At 40.1% G+C, this 22,500-nt stretch overlaps 1 protein-coding gene across 7 annotated transcripts in view; it reads left to right on the top strand.

Moving 5' to 3' along the window:
* Positions 1 to 22,500, top strand: part of sli (slit guidance ligand) — a 659,016-nt gene that overhangs the window by 120,551 nt on the left and 515,965 nt on the right. For all 7 annotated transcript variants that reach the window (XM_070102675.1, XM_070102671.1, XM_070102676.1 and 4 more), the window contains one exon: positions 13,924 to 13,995. In XM_070102675.1, coding sequence (XP_069958776.1) covers positions 13,924 to 13,995 — 72 coding nt within the window. The remainder of the gene's footprint in view (positions 1 to 13,923; positions 13,996 to 22,500) is intronic.

Here is a 22,500-nt window from a genome sequence, read left to right as displayed (position 1 = left end):
ACCCTTGTGTAGAGCTTAACTGACACAACGTCTCGCCCTTGTTTAGAGCTTAACTGACACAACGTCTCGCCCTTGTGTAGAGCTTAACTGACACAACGTCTCGCCCTTGTTTAGAGCTTAACTGACACAACGTCTCACCCTTGTTTAGAGCTTAACTGACACAACGTCTCACCCTTGTTTAGAGCTTAACTGGCACAACGTCTCACCCTTGTGTAGAGCTTAACTGACACAACGTCTCGCCCTTGTTTAGAGCTTAACTGACACAACGTCTCACCCTTGTTTAGAGCTTAACTGACACAACGTCTCACCCTTGTGTAGAGCTTAACTGGCACAACGTCTCACCCTTGTGTAGAGCTTAACTGACACAACGTCTCACCCTTGTTTAGAGCTTAACTGACACAACGTCTCACCCTTGTTTAGAGCTTAACTGACACAACGTCTCGCCCTTGTGTAGAGCTTAACTGACACAACGTCTCACCCTTGTTTAGAGCTTAACTGACACAACGTCTCGCCCTTGTGTAGAGCTTAACTGACACAACGTCTCGCCCTTGTGTAGAGCTTAACTGACACAACGTCTCGCCCTTGTTTAGAGCTTAACTGGCACAACGTCTCGCCCTTGTATAGAGCTTCTCACAATATATATCTGACAGAAAGGTTGTGGCGATATTTGCCTGGGTTATATACCGGTAAGCGCTTTAATCTTACGGTAGAGATAGGGAGGGAGAGAGGGAGGGGATGGTTGGGAGGGGGTGGAAGGGAGGTATTGGTCCACGGTGATGGAGCGGAGGGGAGGATTGGACCTGGCGGCAGCAATATCGTGGATAATGTTGGAGAGGCACATAGCTTGGTCAAATAGGGATATATATGTTTTGCCTGTACCGGTCCGTAGGTGTGTGTTCTGGCCCGTATGTGTGTGTGTACCGGTCCAGGTGTGTTTGTGTGTACCGGTCCGTATGTGTGTGTACTGGTCTGTGTGTGTGCCGGTCCGTGTGTGCGTACCGTTCCGTGTGTGTGTGTGTGTGCCGGTCCATGTGTGCAGGTCCGTGTGCGTGTGTGTACCGGTCTGTGTACCTGTTCGTGTGTGCAGGTTCACGTGTACTGGTCCATGTGTCCCGGTCCATGTGTCACAGTTGCGTATACACACACCAGAGCGTAGTGTTCACACACACACACACACACACACGCACACACAGGGATGTTAGGAAGTATTTCTTCAGTCATAGAGTTGTCAGGAAGTGGAACAATCTGGAGAGTGATGTAGTGGAGGCAGTATCCATACATAGCTTTAAGAAGAGGTACGATAAAGCTAATCTTACAACTTTACACTTACAGTAAGTTTATTCCGGTGTGTACTCATCTAATTGTGGTTGCAGGGGTCGAATCACAGCTCCTGGCCCCACCTCTTCTTAAAGCAATGTATGGATCCTGCCTCCACTACATCACTGCCCAGACTCTTCCACTTCCTGACAACTCTATGACTGAAGAAATACTTCCTAACATCCCTGTGTGTGTGGAGGTATGTATAAGTCTGACAATATTGTCGTTGTTTGAATTACCTTAGTCAAACAAAGGGGGTTCAAATAGACCGCCGCCTATATGGACCAGTGGTCTAATAACACCGTCATCCCCCATTGTCCCTTGAGTTGGGGGGAGGGAGGAGTAGTGGGTGGGGGTGGGAGAGGTAGGAGTTGTGAGGTAGGAAGAAAGGGAGGGAGAGCAGTACTGAAGGATGGAGGTCGGGGGAGGGAGGAAGATTAATGAAACAACTGGGAGGTAAACTAATAACGATGTAATTAAGAGATTGGACGATTACTAATGTACTTCTGAATGATAAATAATGTACTAGAGTACATCTGGATGATAATGTACTAGAGTACTTCTGGATGATAAATAATGTACTAGAGTACTTCTGGATGATAAATAATGTACTAGAGTACTTCTGGATGATAATGTACTAGAGTACTTCTGGATGATAAATAATGTACTAGAGTACTTCTGGATGATAAATAATGTACTAGAGTACTTCTGGATGATAATGTACTAGAGTACTTCTGGATGATAAATAATGTACTAGAGTACTTCTGGATGATAAATAATGTACTAGAGTACTTCTGGATGATAAATAATGTACTAGAGTACATCTGGATGATAATGTACTAGAGTACTTCTGGATGATAAATAATGTACTAGAGTACTTCTGGATGATAAATAATGTACTAGAGTACTTCTGGATGATAATGTACTAGAGTACTTCTGGATGATAAATAATGTACTAGAGTACATCTGGATGATAATGTACTAGAGTACTTCTGGATGATAAATAATGTACTAGAGTACTTCTGGATGATAAATAATGTACTAGAGTACATCTGGATGATAAATAATGTACTAGAGTACTTCTGGATGATAATGTACTAGAGTACTTCTGGATGATAATGTACTAGAGTACTTCTGGATGATAAATAATGTACTAGAGTACTTCTGGATGATAAATAATGTACTAGAGTACTTCTGGATGATAATGTACTAGAGTACTTCTGAATGATAAATAATGTACTAGAGTACATCTGGATGATAATGTACTAGAGTACTTCTGGATGATAAATAATGTACTAGAGTACTTCTGGATGATAAATAATGTACTAGAGTACTTCTGGATGATAAATAATGTACTAGAGTACTTCTGGATGATAATGTACTAGAGTACTTCTGGATGATAAATAATGTACTAGAGTACATCTGGATGATAATGTACTAGAGTACTTCTGGATGATAATGTACTAGAGTACTTCTGGATGATAAATAATGTACTAGAGTACTTCTGGATGATAAATAATGTACTAGAGTACTTCTGGATGATAAATAATGTACTAAAGTACTTCTGGATGATAATGTACTAGAGTACTTCTGGATGATAAATAATGTACTAGAGTACATCTGGATGATAATGTACTAGAGTACTTCTGGATGATAATGTACTAGAGTACTTCTGGATGATAAATAATGTACTAGAGTACTTCTGGATGATAAATAATGTACTAGAGTACTTCTGGATGATAAATAATGTACTAAAGTACTTCTGGATGATAATGTACTAGAGTACTTCTGGATGATAAATAATGTACTAGAGTACATCTGGATGATAATGTACTAGAGTACTTCTGGATGATAATGTACTAGAGTACTTCTGGATGATAAATAATGTACTAGAGTACTTCTGGATGATAAATAATGTACTAGAGTACTTCTGGATGATAAATAATGTACTAAAGTACTTCTGGATGATAATGTACTAGAGTACTTCTCGATGATAAATAATGTACTAGAGTACATCTGGATGATAATGTACTAGAGTACTTCTGGATGATAAATAATGTACTAGAGTACTTCTGGATGATAATGTACTAGAGTACTTCTGGATGATAAATAATGTACTAGAGTACTTCTGGATGATAATGTACTAGAGTACTTCTGGATGATAAATAATGTACTAGAGTACTTCTGGATGATAATGTACTAGAGTACTTCTGGATGATAAATAATGTACTAGAGTACTTCTGGATGATAATGTACTAGAGTACTTCTGGATGATAAATAATGTACTAGAGTACTTCTGGATGATAATGTACTAGAGTACTTCTGGATGATAAATAATGTACTAGAGTACTTCTGGATGATAATGTACTAGAGTACTTCTGGATGATAAATAATGTACTAGAGTACTTCTGGATGATAATGTACTAGAGTACATCTGGATGATAATGTACTAGAGTACTTCTGGATGATAAATAATGTACTAGAGTACTTCTGGATGATAAATAATGTACTAGAGTACTTCTGGATGATAATGTACTAAAGTACTTCTGGATGATAAATAATGTACTAGAGTACTTCTGGATGATAAATAATGTACTAGAGTACATCTGGGTGATAAATAATGTACTAAAGTACTTCTGGATGATAAATAATGTACTAGAGTACATCTGGATGATAATGTACTAGAGTACTTCTGGATGATAAATAATGTACTAGAGTACTTCTGGATGATAATGTACTAGAGTACTTCTGGATGATAAATAAAGTACTAGAGTACATCTGGATGATAATGTACTAGAGTACTTCTGGATGATAAATAATGTTCTAGAGTACTTCTGGATAATAAATAATGTACTAGAGTACATCTGGATGATAATGTACTAGAGTACTTCTGAATGATAAATAATGTACTAGAGTACATCTGGATGATAAATATTGTACTAGAGTACGTCTGGATGATAAATAATGTACTAGAGTACTTCTGGATGATAAATAATGTACTAGAGTACTTCTGGATGATAAATAATGTACTAGAGTACGTCTGGATGATAAATAATGTACTAGAGTACATCTGGATGATAATGTACTAAAGTACTTCTGGATGATAAATAATGTACTAGAGTACTTCTGGATGATAAATAATGTACTAGAGTACTTCTGGATGATAAATAATGTACTAGAGTACATCTGGATGATAATGTACTAAAGTACTTCTGGATGATAAATAATGTACTAGAGTACTTCTGGATGATAAATAATGTACTAGAGTACTTCTGGATGATAAATAATGTACTAAAGTACTTCTGGATGATAAATAATGTACTAGAGTACTTCTGGATGATAAATAATGTACTAGAGTACTTCTGGATGATAAATAATGTACTAGAGTACTTCTGGATGATAAATAATGTACTAGAGTACGTCTGGATGATAAATAATGTACTAAAGTACTTCTGGGTGATAATGTACTAGAGTACATCTGGATGATAAATAATGTACTAAAGTACTTCTGGATGATAAATAATGTACTAGAGTACTTCTGGATGATAAATAATGTACTAGAGTACTTATGGATGATAAATAATGTACTAAAGTACTTCTGGATGATAAATAATGTACTAGAGTACTTCTGGATGATAAATAATGTACTAGAGTACTTATGGATGATAAATAATGTACTTCTGGATGATAAATAATGTACTCGAGTACTTCTGGATGATAAATAATGTACTAGAGTACTTCTGGATGATAATGTACTAGAGTACTTCTGGATGATAAATAATGTACTAGAGTACTTCTGGATGATAATGTACTAGAGTACATCTGGATGATAATGTATGATAATGATAATGTACTAAAGTACTTCTGGATGATAAATAATGTACTAGAGTACTTCTGGATGATAAATAATGTACTAGAGTACATCTGGATGATAAATAATGTACTAGAGTACTTCTGGATGATAAATAATGTACTAGAGTACATCTGGATGATAATGTACTAGAGTACATCTGGATGATAATGTACTAGAGTACTTCTGGATGATAATGTACTAATGTACTTCTGGATGATAAATAATGTACTAGAGTACTTCTGGATGATAAATAATGTACTAGAGTACATCTGGATGATAATGTACTAAAGTACTTCTGGATGATAAATAATGTACTAGAGTACATCTGGATGATAATGTACTAAAGTACTTCTGGATGATAAATAATGTACTAGAGTACATCTGGATGATAATGTACTAAAGTACTTCTGGATGATAAATAATGTACTAGAGTACATCTGGATGATAATGTACTAAAGTACTTCTGGATGATAAATAATGTACTAGAGTACTTCTGGATGATAAATAATGTACTAGAGTACTTCTGGATGATAAATAATGTACTAGAGTACGTCTGGATGATAAATAATGTACTAGGGTATGTCTGGATGATAAATAATGTACTAGAGTACTTCTGGATGATAAATAATGTACTAAAGTACTTCTGGATGATAAATAATGTACTAGAGTACGTCTGGATGATAAATAATGTACTAGGGTACTTCTGGATGATAAATAATGTACTAACGTACTTCTGGATGATAAATAATGTACTAGATTACGTCTGGATGATAAATAATGTACTAACGTACTTCTGGATGATAAATAATGTACTAGAGTACGTCTGGATGATAAATAATGTACTAGGGTACTTCTGGATTATAAATAATGTACTAGAGTACATCTGGGTGATAAATAATGTACTAAAGTACTTATGGATGATAAATAATGTACTAGAGTACTTCTGGATGATAAATAATGTACTAGAGTACGTCTGGATGATAAATAATGTACTAGAGTACTTATGGATGATAAATAATGTACTAAAGTACTTCTGGATGATAAATAATGTACTAGAGTACTTCTGGATGATAAATAATGTACTAGAGTACTTCTGGGTGATAAATAATGTACTAAAGTACTTCTGGATGATAAAAGTACCAAGCCAGGTACTTCAGTAATGTACTTATATAGCCGCACTGTACGCTGACCTACGTACTCCAGCTCTTCCACCCAGAGTACTGTTCAATGTTGACGGCTCCGTTCAGGGCAGGAGAGATACCACAGCTGCAACACATTGAAAAAAAAAAAGCATTTATTGCCCATATAGAGCCAATAGCACTTTTAAATTACTGGGAATGCCTTAAAAGTCCTAAATATGTACTCACTGGAGCAGAGGAGATAGAGGTACATCATAATATGTGAAGGAGGGCCCCGTTTATTCAGCAGGTTAGGTTCTGGATTACCGCTGTAAAGTGAAACTTATCCCTTTTTCCACTTACAAATGCATATAAAAAGCTTGAAAATATGTTTACACTGTAGTATATTAAGTGAGGAATAGAGCTAGGCCTAAATAATGTATGTACTACATTACATATAGTGAATGGTGAATATATTGTAATAAGTCTGAATAAACGAAGAATGTGTGTAATTGAAAACCGCTGCATTAGCAACACTTTGTCTGTAAAACGAAGCGCTGTATAGTGAGGCCTGCCTGTACCTGGAAAATGCTTGAGGGACTAACATACTGCCATAACAACATACTGGAGTGAGAGATATGGGAGTAAGTGCAGAATAAACCCAGCGAAAAGCAGGGACGCTGTGGGGAGAGTAAGAGAACACTGTATCAACATCCGTGATCCCAGATTATTCAAAATCTTACCAGTAATAAGAGAGCAACTTAAACAAGTCCCACTGGACTATAGAAAATTATTTCACGAGGTGATAAACCCGTGTGGGCCCTCCACTCATAGTTACCAACAACCTGATCAATCAGGCTGTTGGTAATGGCCAGTGTCACTGGTAACAAGGTCAGAATGACAGCTATCAGTCATGTTAAAAGTCTGAATGTGATAAGGGAACTCCGGTACTCTAAACTTCTCATTGTCACACTAAGTAAAAGTAAGTTATATCTAGTCTCTTCATTAGGTTTGAAGCCTATCGCCTACACGAAGGTCGTTAAGACTGCAGGTAACGTGTACCACCAGACATCAGTACTTCAGCTCATCAGATAGGGATTATAATATACACCGAGAGGTATACACTGAGATATACACTACACTGTGATATACACTACACTGAGATATACACTACACTGTGATATACACTACACTGCGATATACACTACACTGTGATATACACTACACTGTGATATACACTACACTGTGATATACACTACACTGTGATATACACTACACTGTGATATACACTACACTGAGATATACACTACACTGAGATATACACTACACTGTGATATACACTACACTGTGATATACACTACACTGTGATATACACTACACTGTGATATACACTACACTGCGATATATACTACACTGAGATATACACTACACTGTGATATACACTACACTGAGATATACACTACACTGTGATATACACTACACTGTGATATACACTACACTGAGATATACACTACACTGTGATATACACTACACTGCGATATACACTACACTGAGATATACACTACACTGTGATATACACTACACTGTGATATACACTACACTGTGATATACACTACACTGTGATATACACTACACTGAGATATACACTACACTGTGATATACACTACACTGTGATATACACTACACTGTGATATACACTACACTGTGATATACACTACACTGTGATATACACTACACTGAGATATACACTACACTGTGATATACACTACACTGTGATATACACTACACTGTGATATACACTACACTGTGATATACACTACACTGTGATATACACTACACTGAGATATACACTACACTGAGATATACACTACACTGAGATATACACTACACTGTGATATACACTACACTGTGATATACACTACACTGTGATATACACTACACTGAGATATACACTACACTGTGATATACACTACACTGAGATATACACTACACTGTGATATACACTACACTGAGATATACACTACACTGTGATATACACTACACTGAGATATACACTACACTGTGATATACACTACACTGAGATATACACTACACTGTGATATACACTACACTGTGATATACACTACACTGTGATATACACTACACTGAGATATACACTACACTGAGATATACACTACACTGTGATATACACTACACTGTGATATACACTACACTGTGATATACACTACACTGTGATATACACTACACTGTGATATACACTACACTGTGATATACACTACACTGAGATATACACTACACTGTGATATACACTACACTGTGATATACACTACACTGATATACACTACACTGAGATATACACTACACTGTGATATACACTACACTGTGATATACACTACACTGTGATATACACTACACTGTGATATACACTACACTGTTCTTATATACTACACTGTGATATACACTAATATACACTACACTGTGATATACACTACACTGTGATATACACTACACTGTTCTTATATACTACACTGATATACACTACACTATGATATACACTACACTGTGATATACACTACACTGTGATATACACTACAATGTGATATACACTACACTGTGATATACACTACAATGTGATATACACTACACTGATATACACTACACTATGATATACACTACACTGAGATATACACTACACTGTGATATACACTACACTGTGATATACACTACACTGTGATATACACTACACTGTGATATACACTACACTGTGATATACACTACACTGAGATATACACTACACTGTGATATACACTACACTGTGATATACACTACACTGTGATATACACTACACTGTGATATACACTACACTGTGATATACACTACACTGTGATATACACTACACTGTGATATACACTACACTGTGATATACACTACACTGTGATATACACTACACTGTGATATACACTACACTGTGATATACACTACACTGTGATATACACTACACTGTGATATACACTACACTGTGATATACACTACACTGTGATATACACTACACTGTGATATACACTACACTGTGATATACACTACACTGTGATATACACTACACTGTGATATACACTACACTGTGATATACACTACACTGTGATATACACTACACTGTGATATACACTACACTGTGATATACACTACACTGTGATATACACTACACTGTGATATACACTACACTGTGATATACACTACACTGTGATATACACTACACTGTGATATACACTACACTGTGATATACACTACACTGTGATATACACTACACTGAGATATACACTACACTGTGATATACACTACACTGCGATATACACTACACTGCGATATACACTACACTGCGATATACACTACACTGTGATATACACTACACTGTGATATACACTACACTGTGATATACACTACACTGTGATATACTACACTGTGATATACACTACACTGTGATATACACTACTGTGATATACACTACACTGTGATATACACTACACTGATATACACTACACTGTGATATACACTACACTATGATATACACTACACTGTGATATACACTACAATGTGATATACACTACACTGTGATATACACTACACTGTGATATACACTACACTGTGATATACACTACAATGTGATATACACTACACTGTGATATACACTACACTGTGATATACACTACACTGTGATATACACTGATATACACTACACTGTGATATACACTGCACTGTGATATACACTACACTGTGATATACACTACACTGTGATATACACTACACTGTGATATACACTGATATACACTACACTGTGATATACACTACACTGTGATATACACTACACTGATATATACACTACACTGTGATATACACTACACTGTGATATACACTACACTGTGATATACACTACACTGTGATATACACTACACTGTGATATACACTGATATACACTACACTATGATATACACTACACTGTGATATACACTACAATGTGATATACACTACACTGTGATATACACTACACTGTGATATACACTACACTGTGATATACACTGCACTGTGATATACACTACACTGTGATATACACTACACTGTGATATACACTACACTGTGATATACACTACACTGTGATATACACTACACTGTGATATACACTACACTGTGATATACACTACACTGAGATATACACTACACTGTGATATACACTACACTGTGATATACACTACACTGTGATATACACTACACTGTGATATACACTACACTGTGATATATACTACACTGATATACACTACACTGTGATATACACTACACTGTGATATACACTACACTGAGATATACACTACACTGTGATATACACTACACTGAGATATACACTACACTGAGATATACACTACACTGTGATATACACTACACTGTGATATACACTACACTGTGATATACACTACACTGAGATATACACTACACTGTGATATACTCTACACTGTGATATACACTACACTGTGATATACACTACACTGTGATATACACTACACTGTGATATGCACTACACTGAGATATACAATACACTGTGATATACACTACACTGAGATATACACTACACTGTGATATACACTACACTGTGATATACACTACACTGTGATATACACTACACTGTGATATACACTACACTGTGATATACACTACACTGTGATATACACTACACTGTGATATACACTACACTGTGATATACACTACACTGTGATATACACTACACTGAGATATACACTACACTGAGATATACACTACACTGAGATATACACTACACTGTGATATACACTACACTGTGATATACACTACACTGTGATATACACTACACTGTGATATACACTACACTGTGATATACACTACACTGTGATATACACTACACTGTGATATACACTACACTGTGATATACACTACACTGTGATATACACTACACTGTGATATACACTACACTGTGATATACACTACACTGTGATATACACTACACTGAGATATACACTACACTGAGATATACACTACACTGAGATATACACTACACTGAGATATACACTACACTGTGATATACACTACACTGTGATATACACTACACTGTGATATACACTACACTGTGATATACACTACACTGTGATATACACTACACTGTGATATACACTACACTGTGATATACACTACACTGTGATATACACTACACTGTGATATACACTACACTGTGATATACACTACACTGTGATATACACTACACTGTGATATACACTACACTGTGATATACACTACACTGAGATATACACTACACTGTGATATACACTACACTGTGATATACACTACACTGTGATATACACTACACTGAGATATACACTACACTGTGATATACACTACACTGTGATATACACTACACTGTGATATACACTACACTGTGATATACACTACACTGTGATATACACTACACTGTGATATACACTACACTGTGATATACACTACACTGTGAATATTGAACGTCATATTCTGACCACTGGTAAATACAGTTTATATCCTCCTGTAATTTTTAATGTCTTCTACCGTAGTGACTTTTATGGTTATTTTAGTGTTATCTGCAGATGATAATACAAAAGTGTGACGGGTGTTTTTATCTGTCTGCTGTGAGGATGAGAAACAGCAGAGGTGCCACGACACTGTCTTCAGGAACTGAGTTTTTTTGACCTCGCTGATGCTGCGTTTTGCTCTGTTTACTACTACTTTTTGTGTTCTGTGTGTTAGGAACCCGAAAATCCTTCTGCCTACCTTCCCCGTAATATCCCTGGCCCTGGCCCTGGCCCTGGCCCTGGCCCTGGCCCTGGCCCTCATGTCTGCAATCACCCCCATGATCACACTTGTCAGATGCCTTTGCAAAATTTTGTGTAGCACATGTACAGTGTACTGAGATATACAGCACACTGAGTGTAGCACATGTACAGTGTACTGAGATATACAGCACACTGAGTGTAGCACATGTACAGTGTACTGAGATATACACCACACTGAGTGTAGCACATGTACAGTGTACTGAGATATACACCACACTGAGTGTAGCACATGTACAGTGTACTGAGATATACACCACACTGAGTGTAGCACATGTACAGTGTACTGAGATATACAGCACACTGAGTGTAGCACATGTACAGTGTACTGAGATATACAGCACACTGAGTGTAGCACATGTACAGTGTACTGAGATATACACCACACTGTGTGTAGCACATGTACAGTGTACTGAGATATACACCACACTGTGTGTAGCACATGTACAGTGTACTGAGATATACAGCACACTGAGTGTAGCACATGTACAGTGTACTGAGATATACACCACACTGTGTGTAGCACATGTACAGTGTACTGAGATATACAGCACACTGAGTGTAGCACATGTACAGTGTACTGAGATATACACCACACTGTGTGTAGCACATGTACAGTGTACTGAGATATACAGCACACTGAGTGTAGCACATGTACAGTGTACTGAGATATACAGCACACTGAGTGTAGCACATGTACAGTGTACTGAGATATACAGCACACTGAGTGTAGAACATGTACAGTGTACTGAGATATACAGCACACTGTGTATAGCACATGTACAGTGTACTGAGATATACAGCACACTGTGTGTAGCACATGTACAGTGTACTGAGATATACAGCACACTGAGTGTAGCACATGTACAGTGTACTGAGATATACACCACACTGAGTGTAGCACATGTACAGTGTACTGAGATATACACCACACTGAGTGTAGCACATGTACAGTGTACTGAGATATACACCACACTGTGTGTAGCACATGTACAGTGTACTGAGATATACACCACACTGAGTGTAGCACATGTACAGTGTACTGAGATATACAGCACACTGAGTGTAGCACATGTACAGTGTACTGAGATATACAGCACACTGAGTGTAGCACATGTACAGTGTACTGAGATATACAGCACACTGTGTGTAGCACATGTACAGTGTACTGAGATATACAGCACACTGTGTGTAGCACATGTACAGTGTACTGAGATATACAGCACACTGAGTGTAGCACATGTACAGTGTACTGAGATATACACCACACTGAGTGTAGCACATGTACAGTGTACTGAGATATACACCACACTGAGTGTAGCACATGTACAGTGTACTGAGATATACACCACACTGTGTGTAGCACATGTACAGTGTACTGAGATATACAGCACACTGAGTGTAGCACATGTACAGTGTACTGAGATATACAGCACACTGAGTGTAGCACATGTACAGTGTACTGAGATATACAGCACACTGAGTGTAGCACATGTACAGTGTACTGAGATATACAGCACACTGTGTGTAGCACATGTACAGTGTACTGAGATATACAGCACACTGTGTGTAGCACATGTACAGTGTACTGAGATATACACCACACTGAGTGTAGCACATGTACAGTGTACTGAGATATACAGCACACTGTGTGTAGCACATGTACAGTGTACAGAGATATACACCACACTGAGAGATATACACTGATGTTCACAACTATACTGTGTTGACGGGAATATTGTGTTTGTGTTTACAGAGATCTGGAGGGTAACAACCTGACGGTGATACACTCAGCTGACTTCGAACACCTAGCTGACCTCCGTATTCTGTAAGTACTCTATGTACTCTACTGTGTGTACTATACTTTCAAACCTGACACTGTGTGAGTCTTATACTGTGTGTAATGTACTCTCAAACCTGACACTGTGTGAGTCTTATATTGTGTGTATTGTACTCTCAAACCTGACACTGTGTGAGTCTTATACTGTGTGTACTGTACTCTCAAACCTGACACTGTGTGGGTCTTATACTGTGTGTAATGTACTCTCAAACCTGACACTGTGTGAGTCTTATATTGTGTGTATTGTACTCTCAAACCTGACACTGTGTGTACTGTACTCTCAAATCTAACACTGTGTGTCTTATACTGTGTGTACTGTACTCTCAAACCTGACACTGTGTGAGTCTTATATTGTGTGTATTGTACTCTCAAACCTGACACTGTGTACTGTACTCTCAAACCTGACACTGTGTGGGTCTTATACTGTGTGTAATGTACTCTCAAACCTGACACTGTGTGAGTCTTATATTGTGTGTATTGTACTCTCAAACCTGACACTGTGTACTGTACTCTCAAACCTGACACTGTGTGGGTCTTATACTGTGTGTAATGTACTCTCAAACCTGACACTGTGTGAGTCTTATATTGTGTGTATTGTACTCTCAAACCTGACACTGTGTACTGTACTCTCAAACCTGACACTGTGTGGGTCTTATACTGTGTGTAATGTACTCTCAAACCTGACACTGTGTGAGTCTTATATTGTGTGTATTGTACTCTCAAACCTGACACTGTGTGTACTGTACTCTCAAATCTAACACTGTGTGTAATGTACTCTCAAACCTGACACTGTGTGAGTCTTATATTGTGTGTATTTTACTCTCAAACCTGACACTGTGTGTACTGTACTCTCAAATCTAACACTGTGTGTCTTATACTGTGTGTACTGTACTCTCAAACCTAACACTGTGTGAGTCTTATACTGTGTGTATTGTACTCTCAAACCTGACACTGTGTGTTTTATACTATGTGTACTCTACTGTGTGTGTGTACTGTACTCACAACGTAAATATACGCACGTACTCTGCTCAAGAGGACAGGGTAGCCGTGAAAGTATGCGGATTTTGTAATTTCCACGCTGGCTGGACCCGGGCTATAACAACAGGTGCTCACACAACGATAAAAAAATGAGAAAAGAAAAGACTGTAGGTGTGTGTTTGAAGAATGTTCCGCTTGGTTAAGTGAAGGAGGCTGCCGAGGTGTTACCAGACGGAGGATTGAGCCTTCAACACTCACGACGCTGCAACACACACCACCACCACCAATACTTTGTAGTAATTGTGATGATGATAATAGTAATGATAGTATAAAAATAATAATAATAATGATATTAATGACAATTTAGGTAATGTATCGTGGTTATTGCTGTTGTAGTAGTGGTGGTGGTGGTAGTAGTAGTAGTGGTGGTGGTAGTAGTAGTAGCGGTGGTGGTAGTAGTAGTAGCGGTGGTGGTAGTAGTAGTAGTAGCAGTGGTAGTAATAGTAGTGGTGTGGTGGTGCTAGTAGTAGTGGTGGTGGTAGTAGTAGTAGTGGTGGTGGTAGTAGTAGTAGCGGTGGTGGTAGTAGTAGTAGCGGTGGTGGTAGTAGTAGTAGTAGCAGTGGTAGTAATAGTAGTGGTGTGGTGCTAGTAGTAGTGGTGGTAGTAGTAGTAGTGGTGGTGCTAGTACTAGTGGTGGTAGTAGTACTAGTGGTGGTAGTAGTACTAGTAGTAGTGGTAGTAGTAGTGGTAGTAGTAGTAGTAGTGGTGATAGTAGTGGTGGTGGTGGTACTAGTAGTAGTAGTAATGGTGGTGCTAGTAGTGGTAGTAGTAGTAGTGATGGTGGTGCTAGTACTAGTGGTGGTAGTAGTACTAGTAGTAGTGGTAGTAGTGGTGGTAGTAGTAGTGGTGGTGGTAGTAGTGGTGGTGGTACTAGTAGTAGTAGTAGTAGTAATGGTGGTGCTAGTAGTGGTAGTAGTAGTAGCGGTGGTGGTGTTAGTAGTAGTGGTAGTAGTAATGGTGGTGCTAGTAGTGGTAGTAGTAGTAGCGGTGGTGGTGCTAGTAGTAGTGGTAGTAGTAATGGTGGTGCTAGTAGTGGTAGTAGTAGTAGCGGTGGTGGTGCTAGTAGTGGTAGTAGTAGTAGCAGTGGTGGTGCTAGTAGTAGTGGTAGTTACTGGCATCTTCAACTATTGCAAGAAGCAACAAGATTAAAATTGATGTCTAACATTAATTAACGTTCATGCTGACTCCTCCTCCTCCACTAACCAGCTTGAACAACAAGCACCTGAACACACATATATCTATCGATACATCCTCCCAGTGCACCTATCGACCTTCCAATTATCTCAAGACTTACCTTCAGTCTATTGTAAGTTGAATTTGGTGGACGATAGACAGGAAGAGCTATAACAGCCTGTCCTCAACTATGTTTTTACAGTACAGTATTGTATTGTTGTATTCAGTACCGTGTGTTGTATTTATCTATCGGCACTGTTTTATCCAGTACTGTGTATTGTATCAGTTTATATCAGTATTTTTGAAGACTTGTATATATATCTCTCTTGTGTTGTGTTAGGGGGGATATGATTGAGGTGTATAAATGGAAGACAGGAATAAATAAAGGGGATGTAAATAGTGTGCTAAAAATATCTAGCCTAGACAGGACTCGCAGCAGTGGTTTAAAGTTGGAAAAATTCATATTCAGGAAGGATATAAGAACATAAGAACGAAGGAACACTGCAGCAGGCCTACTGGCCCATGCGAGGCAGGTCCAAGTCTCCTACCGGCTTAAGCCAATGCACCCAACCTAGTCAGGTCAGGTCACATTGACTTAAGGGAGGAACACGGCAACCGACCTGGTAGCACAAGCTATCAGGTCCAACTCACACCCACCCACATCTACTCATGTATTTATCCAACCTATTTTTAAAGCTACACAACGTTCTGGCCTCTATAACTGTACTTGGGAGTTTGGTAATAGAGTTGTGGATGAGTGGAATAAACTCCCAAGTACCGTCATTGAAGCTAAAACGCTGTGTAGTTTAAAAATAGGTTAGATAAATACGTGAGTAGGTGTGGGTGGGTGTGAGTTGGACCTGACTAACTTGTGCTACTAGATCAGATGCCGTGACTAGGTTAAGGCATTGGCTTAAGCTGGTGGGAGAATTGGACCTTCCTTGCATGGGCCAGTAGGCCTGTTGCAGTCTTCCTTCTTTCTTATATACTGAGAGAAGCAATGTATATACACGTGGTGTGTATATGTCAGTATATATACACGTGGAGGGGTATATATGTCAGTATACACACATCGACGTGTGTATATGTCAGTATATACACGTGGAGGAGGTATGTATATGGTATATATGTCAGCATATACACGTGGAGGAGGTATGTATATGGTATATATGTCAGCATATACATACACATGGATGAGTATATATACACGTATACTGTTCATTCTTGAGTAGTGATGTATAGGTGACATACAGTCTTAATATACACGATCATTCCTGGTCCATTCCCAGCGGCGTCTGGAGGACACGGACGACTGACATGAAAAGGCCTTAGAACGAACTACTACGAACAGATGGCAAAACAGATGGTGAGACAGATGGTGCGACAGTCCCCTGGAGGAAGTCAACAGATAAAAGAGATAAAGGAGAGAGGGAGACAGGAGGATAAACACATTGTAGACAGGAAAGGGAAGCTGTCTGTTCTGTGGACTCCCTACTGTGTGACGCGCTACCGCAAGGTAGGTCCCCGTAATATACGCCGGGAAGACGCAAGCAAGAAATACGCACGAGGACACGAAGGGTATTGCGTCGTACGTCAAAAGAGGAGACAGCATTGTCAATATTGTGGCCCCCCTACTGTGTGACGCTCTACCGCAAGGTGGATCCGTAGTATACGCCGGGAAGACGCGAGAAATACGCACGCGGGACGCGAAGGGTATTGCGTCGTACGTCAATGGGGGAGGGAGTAAGGAAGGGTGTAATAAAGGATAGTTGAAGGAATAGCAAAGAGGGAAGAATAATGTTTTTTTAAGAGTAGTTACGATACTGGAATGTTAGTTACGGTCTTTATGTTTCGGTCTTTAGTGTGTACTCACCTAGTTGTGGTTGCAGGGGTCGATTCATAGCTCCTGGCCCCGTCTCTTCACTGGTCGCTACTGAGTCACTCTCCCTGAACAACGAGCTTTTGTGTGTGTGTGTGTGTATGTGCGTGTATATGTATGTGTTTACCTATTTGTAGTTGCAGGGGTTGAGTCGCAGCTCCTGGATCCATGTGCGTGTAAAATTTACCCTACACAAGGGGTAACTTCACCAATATTACAAAAGTCACTGAAAAAATATCAATTTTTTTTCCATTAAGTTCCACATTTAAGGCAAACTTGAATGCTAAATCTAAGTACAAACGTAACAACAAACGTGCAGTATAACGTTGTTTGTGGAAACACATGCGGTTGTTACGTATAACTTTAATTGGTTAGAATCTGGTTGATCAGACTCTGACACACCAGGAGGCCTGGTCACAGACCGGGCCGCGGGGGCGTTGACCCCCGGAACTCTCTCCAGGTAAACTCCAGGTAATAAACATGTTAAGCCAGTAACATTTATCCAGAGAGAAGGTTATTTATATCAATCATTTTGTTTGGTCTAGATAAAAATTTAACAATGGTTATAAATGACCATAATTTTTAAAGGGGTGGACCGGTAAGCCAGCGGAAGGCCTCGGTCAGATGACCAAAAGCTCCAAAGGCGGGTCATCATCTGACTAAGACCCGGTCAGGAAACATTTGTCCTGTTTCCTGACGAACCTTACCTAACCTAATCTTTGGTCTAGATACAACCATAATTTTTGAAGTGGTGGAGGGGTAAGCCAGCGGAAGGCCTCGGTCAGATGGCCAAAATCTTCAGCTGTGGGTCATCATATGACCAAGACCCGCGTCAGGAAACACTTGTCCTGTTTCCTGACAAACTTTACCTAACCTAAACTAGTCCTTTGACTTTGGTCTTTGTTATACACTGGACATTCGGGTTTAGTTGGGAGTAACTCTTTGTGTTATTGAGTTGCAACGGGGGATGCCCCTTGATATTGCAACACAAAGCCATTGGGAGAAAGGGTAGTGTGTATTTTGTATTGTGTGAGCTGACTAGGAAGTTGTGGTGTTTGTGATGGTGGTGGTGGTGCTGGTAATAGTGGTAGAGGTGGTGGTGGTATCAAGGATAGTGGTGGTGGTGCTGGTAATAGTGGTAGAGGTGGTGGTGGTATCAAGGATAGTGGTGGTGGTGCTGGCAATAGTGGTAGAAGTGGTGGTGGTATCAAGGATAGTGGTGGTGGTGCTGATAATAGTGGTAGATGTGGTGGTGGTATCAAGGATGGTGGTGGTGCTGGCAATAGTGGTAGAGGTGGTGGTGGTATCAAGGATAGTGGTGGTGGTGCTGGTAATAGTGGTAGAGGTGGTGGTGGTATCAAGGATAGTGGTGGTGGTGCTGGCAATAGTGGTAGAAGTGGTGGTGGTATCAAGGATAGTGGTGGTGGTGCTGGTAATAGTGGTAGATGTGGTGGTGGTATCAAGGATGGTGGTGGTGCTGGCAATAGTGGTAGAGGTGGTGGTGGTATCAAGGATAGTGGTGGTGGTGCTGGTAATAGTGGTAGAGGTGGTGGTGGTATCAAGGATAGTGGTGGTGGTGCTGGCAGTAGTGGTAGAGGTGGTGGTGGTATCAAGGATAGTGGTGGTGGTGCTGGTAATAGTGGTAGAGGTGGTGGTGATATCAAGGATAGTGGTGGTGGTGGTGCTGGTAATAGTGGTAGAGGTGGTTGTGGTATCAAGGATAGTGGTGATGGTAGTGGTAGAGGTGGTGGTGGTATCAAGGATAGTGGTGGTGGTGCTGGCAATAGTGGTAGAGGTGGTGGTGGTGCTGGTAATAGTGGTAGAGGTGGTGGTGGTATCAAGGATAGTGATGGTGGTGCTGGCAATAGTGGTAGAGGTGGTTGTGGTATCAAGGATAGTGGTGATGGTGCTGGTAATAGTGGTAGAGGTGGTGGTGATAATGATAGTGGTGGTGGTGCTGGCAGTAGTAGCAGTGATATCAGCTAACACCATAATCAACCTACTAACACCACCACCAACCTACTAACACCATCACCAACCTACTAACACCATCACCAACCTACTAACACCACCACCCAACTACTAACACCACCACCCAACTACTAACACCACCACCCAACTACTAACACCACCACCCAACTACTAACACCATCATCCCACTCACTAACACCATCATCCAACCCACTAACACCATCATCCAACCCACTAACACCATCACCAAGCTATTAACACCATCACCCAGCTACTACACCACCAACAAGCTACTAACACCACCACCCAGCTACTAACACCACCACCCAGCTACTAACACCACCACCCAGCTACTAACACCACCACCCAGCTACTAACACCACCACCCAGCTACTAACACCACCACCCAGCTACTAACACCACCACCCAGCTACTAACACCACCACCCAGCTACTAACACCACCACCCAGCTACTAACACCACCACCAACCTACTAACACCATCACCAACCTACTAACACCATCACGATCTCATCAAACACTATATTGACACAATGGTCCCATCACTACTTAATTTAAGCTACATATCAGTAAAGAAGGCAGGTAGCCGCCCCTGAAGTGGACTATTGTTGAGTGTGTGGACACGTAGCCTCCCGTGTAGCAGACGTGATAGAGCCAGCTACGCCGAAAGCTTTACAAGAAAGCACGCTACGCAGCTTCAAAGCTTTAGTTCCACAGCTTTCAGTTATATTACGGGGTTTAGTGGCGTTAGCAATTAATGGGCATATACGCCGTATTGTAGTAGCGTTGACATTGTGTGTGTGTGTGTGTGTGTGTGTGTGTGTGTGTGTGTGTGTGTGTGTGCTTGTACTCACCTAATTGTGGTTGCAAGGGTCGATTCATAGCTCCTGGCTCCGCCTCTTCAATTGTCGCTACTAGGTCCTCTCTCTCCCTGCTCCATAAGCTTAATCAAACCTCGTCTTAAAACTGTGTATGGATCCTACCTCCGCTACATCCATGTGTGTGTGTGTGTGTGTGTGTGTGTGTGTGTGTGTGTGTGTGTACTTGTAAGGAGTCGAAGAATCCAGTCAGCATAAAATAATTTCCAGAGTTGTCCAGTGAAGCAAACAGAAGGAAGAGGATTTACGAGTGATGGAAAGAGAATCTTGGACCACAACAGAGAGATTACCTTTTGTTATTACACCGGGATGACTTCTCCGTGGGTAACAGAACACCATTACTCTTAAGAGGATGTGATCAGTGGAACACTGCCGTGGTCCAGCAGGTTTCAGAGTGCTCCAGCAGGTCTCAAAGTGGTCCAGCGGGTCTCAGAGTGCTCCAGCAGGTAAGGTGGGTCAGCAGGTAGCGTGGTCCAGCAGGTAAGATGGGTCAGCAAGTAGCGTGGTCCAGCAGGTAAGATGGGTCAGCAGGTAGCGTGGTCCAGAAGGTAAGGTGGGTCAGCAGGTAGCGTGGTCCAGCAGGTAAGGTGGGTCAGCAGGTAGCGTGGTCCAGCAGGTAAGGTGGGTCAGCAAGTAGCTTGGTCCAGCAGGTAAGGTGGGTCAGCAAGTAGCTTGGTCCAGCAGGTAAGGTGGGTCAGCAAGTAGCTTGGTCCAGAAGGTAAGGTGGGTCAACAGGTAGCGTGGTCCAGCAGGTAAGGTGGGTCAGCAGGTAGCGTGGTCCAGCAGGTAAGGTGGGTCAGCAAGTAGCGTGGTCCAGCAGGTCCAGTAAATAACAGGGTCCAGAAAGTCCTTATCTACCTTGTAACACTCTACTTACAGCAGTGCTGACATACAGCTGACAGTAACTGACACTCCTGGACAAGCAGTTCCTGGACAAGCAGTCAAGTGACAGCTGTCGCTGTCAGCATTGTTTTTGGACTCTTGATCGACACCTATATAGAACCCGGTTACCAGGTTCCTAAGTTAAATAGAACATTGTTAATATGTTCCTTGTTACTGTGTTCCCTCAACCTTTCTTCATAGGACATTCCCCTTAGCTCTGGAACTAACCTTGTCGCTAACTTTTGCACTTTCTCTAATTTCTTAACGTGCTTGACCCGGTGCGGGTTCCAAACTGGTGCTGCATACTCCAGCATGCGTGTGTGTTTATGTGTGTGTGTGTGTGTTTTTGTTTTTTTTGTTTTACATCGTATTTACTCTCGTAGTTAAAATTCGTCAAACATTGTAATACTGTCAACCATTCCAGGGATGTTGTGTGTGTTTATATATATATATATATATATATATATATATATATATATATATATATATATATATATATATATATATATATATATATATATATATATATATATTTGTAAGGTATGTGTGGGTATGTTGAAGCAGTGTTAACAAGACGGGTCTAGAGTCTCGTCCTGTCCATGGTACTCACCTCTAACCTTTGCTCCTCTGCCGCCCTCCTTCCCAACATCAT

This window comes from Cherax quadricarinatus, chromosome 83, assembly GCF_038502225.1.
Source record: "Cherax quadricarinatus isolate ZL_2023a chromosome 83, ASM3850222v1, whole genome shotgun sequence".
NCBI classification, from domain to species: domain Eukaryota; kingdom Metazoa; phylum Arthropoda; class Malacostraca; order Decapoda; family Parastacidae; genus Cherax; species Cherax quadricarinatus.
Note: the sequence above shows the minus strand (reverse complement) of the source record. Positions and strands in the feature narration are given on the sequence as shown.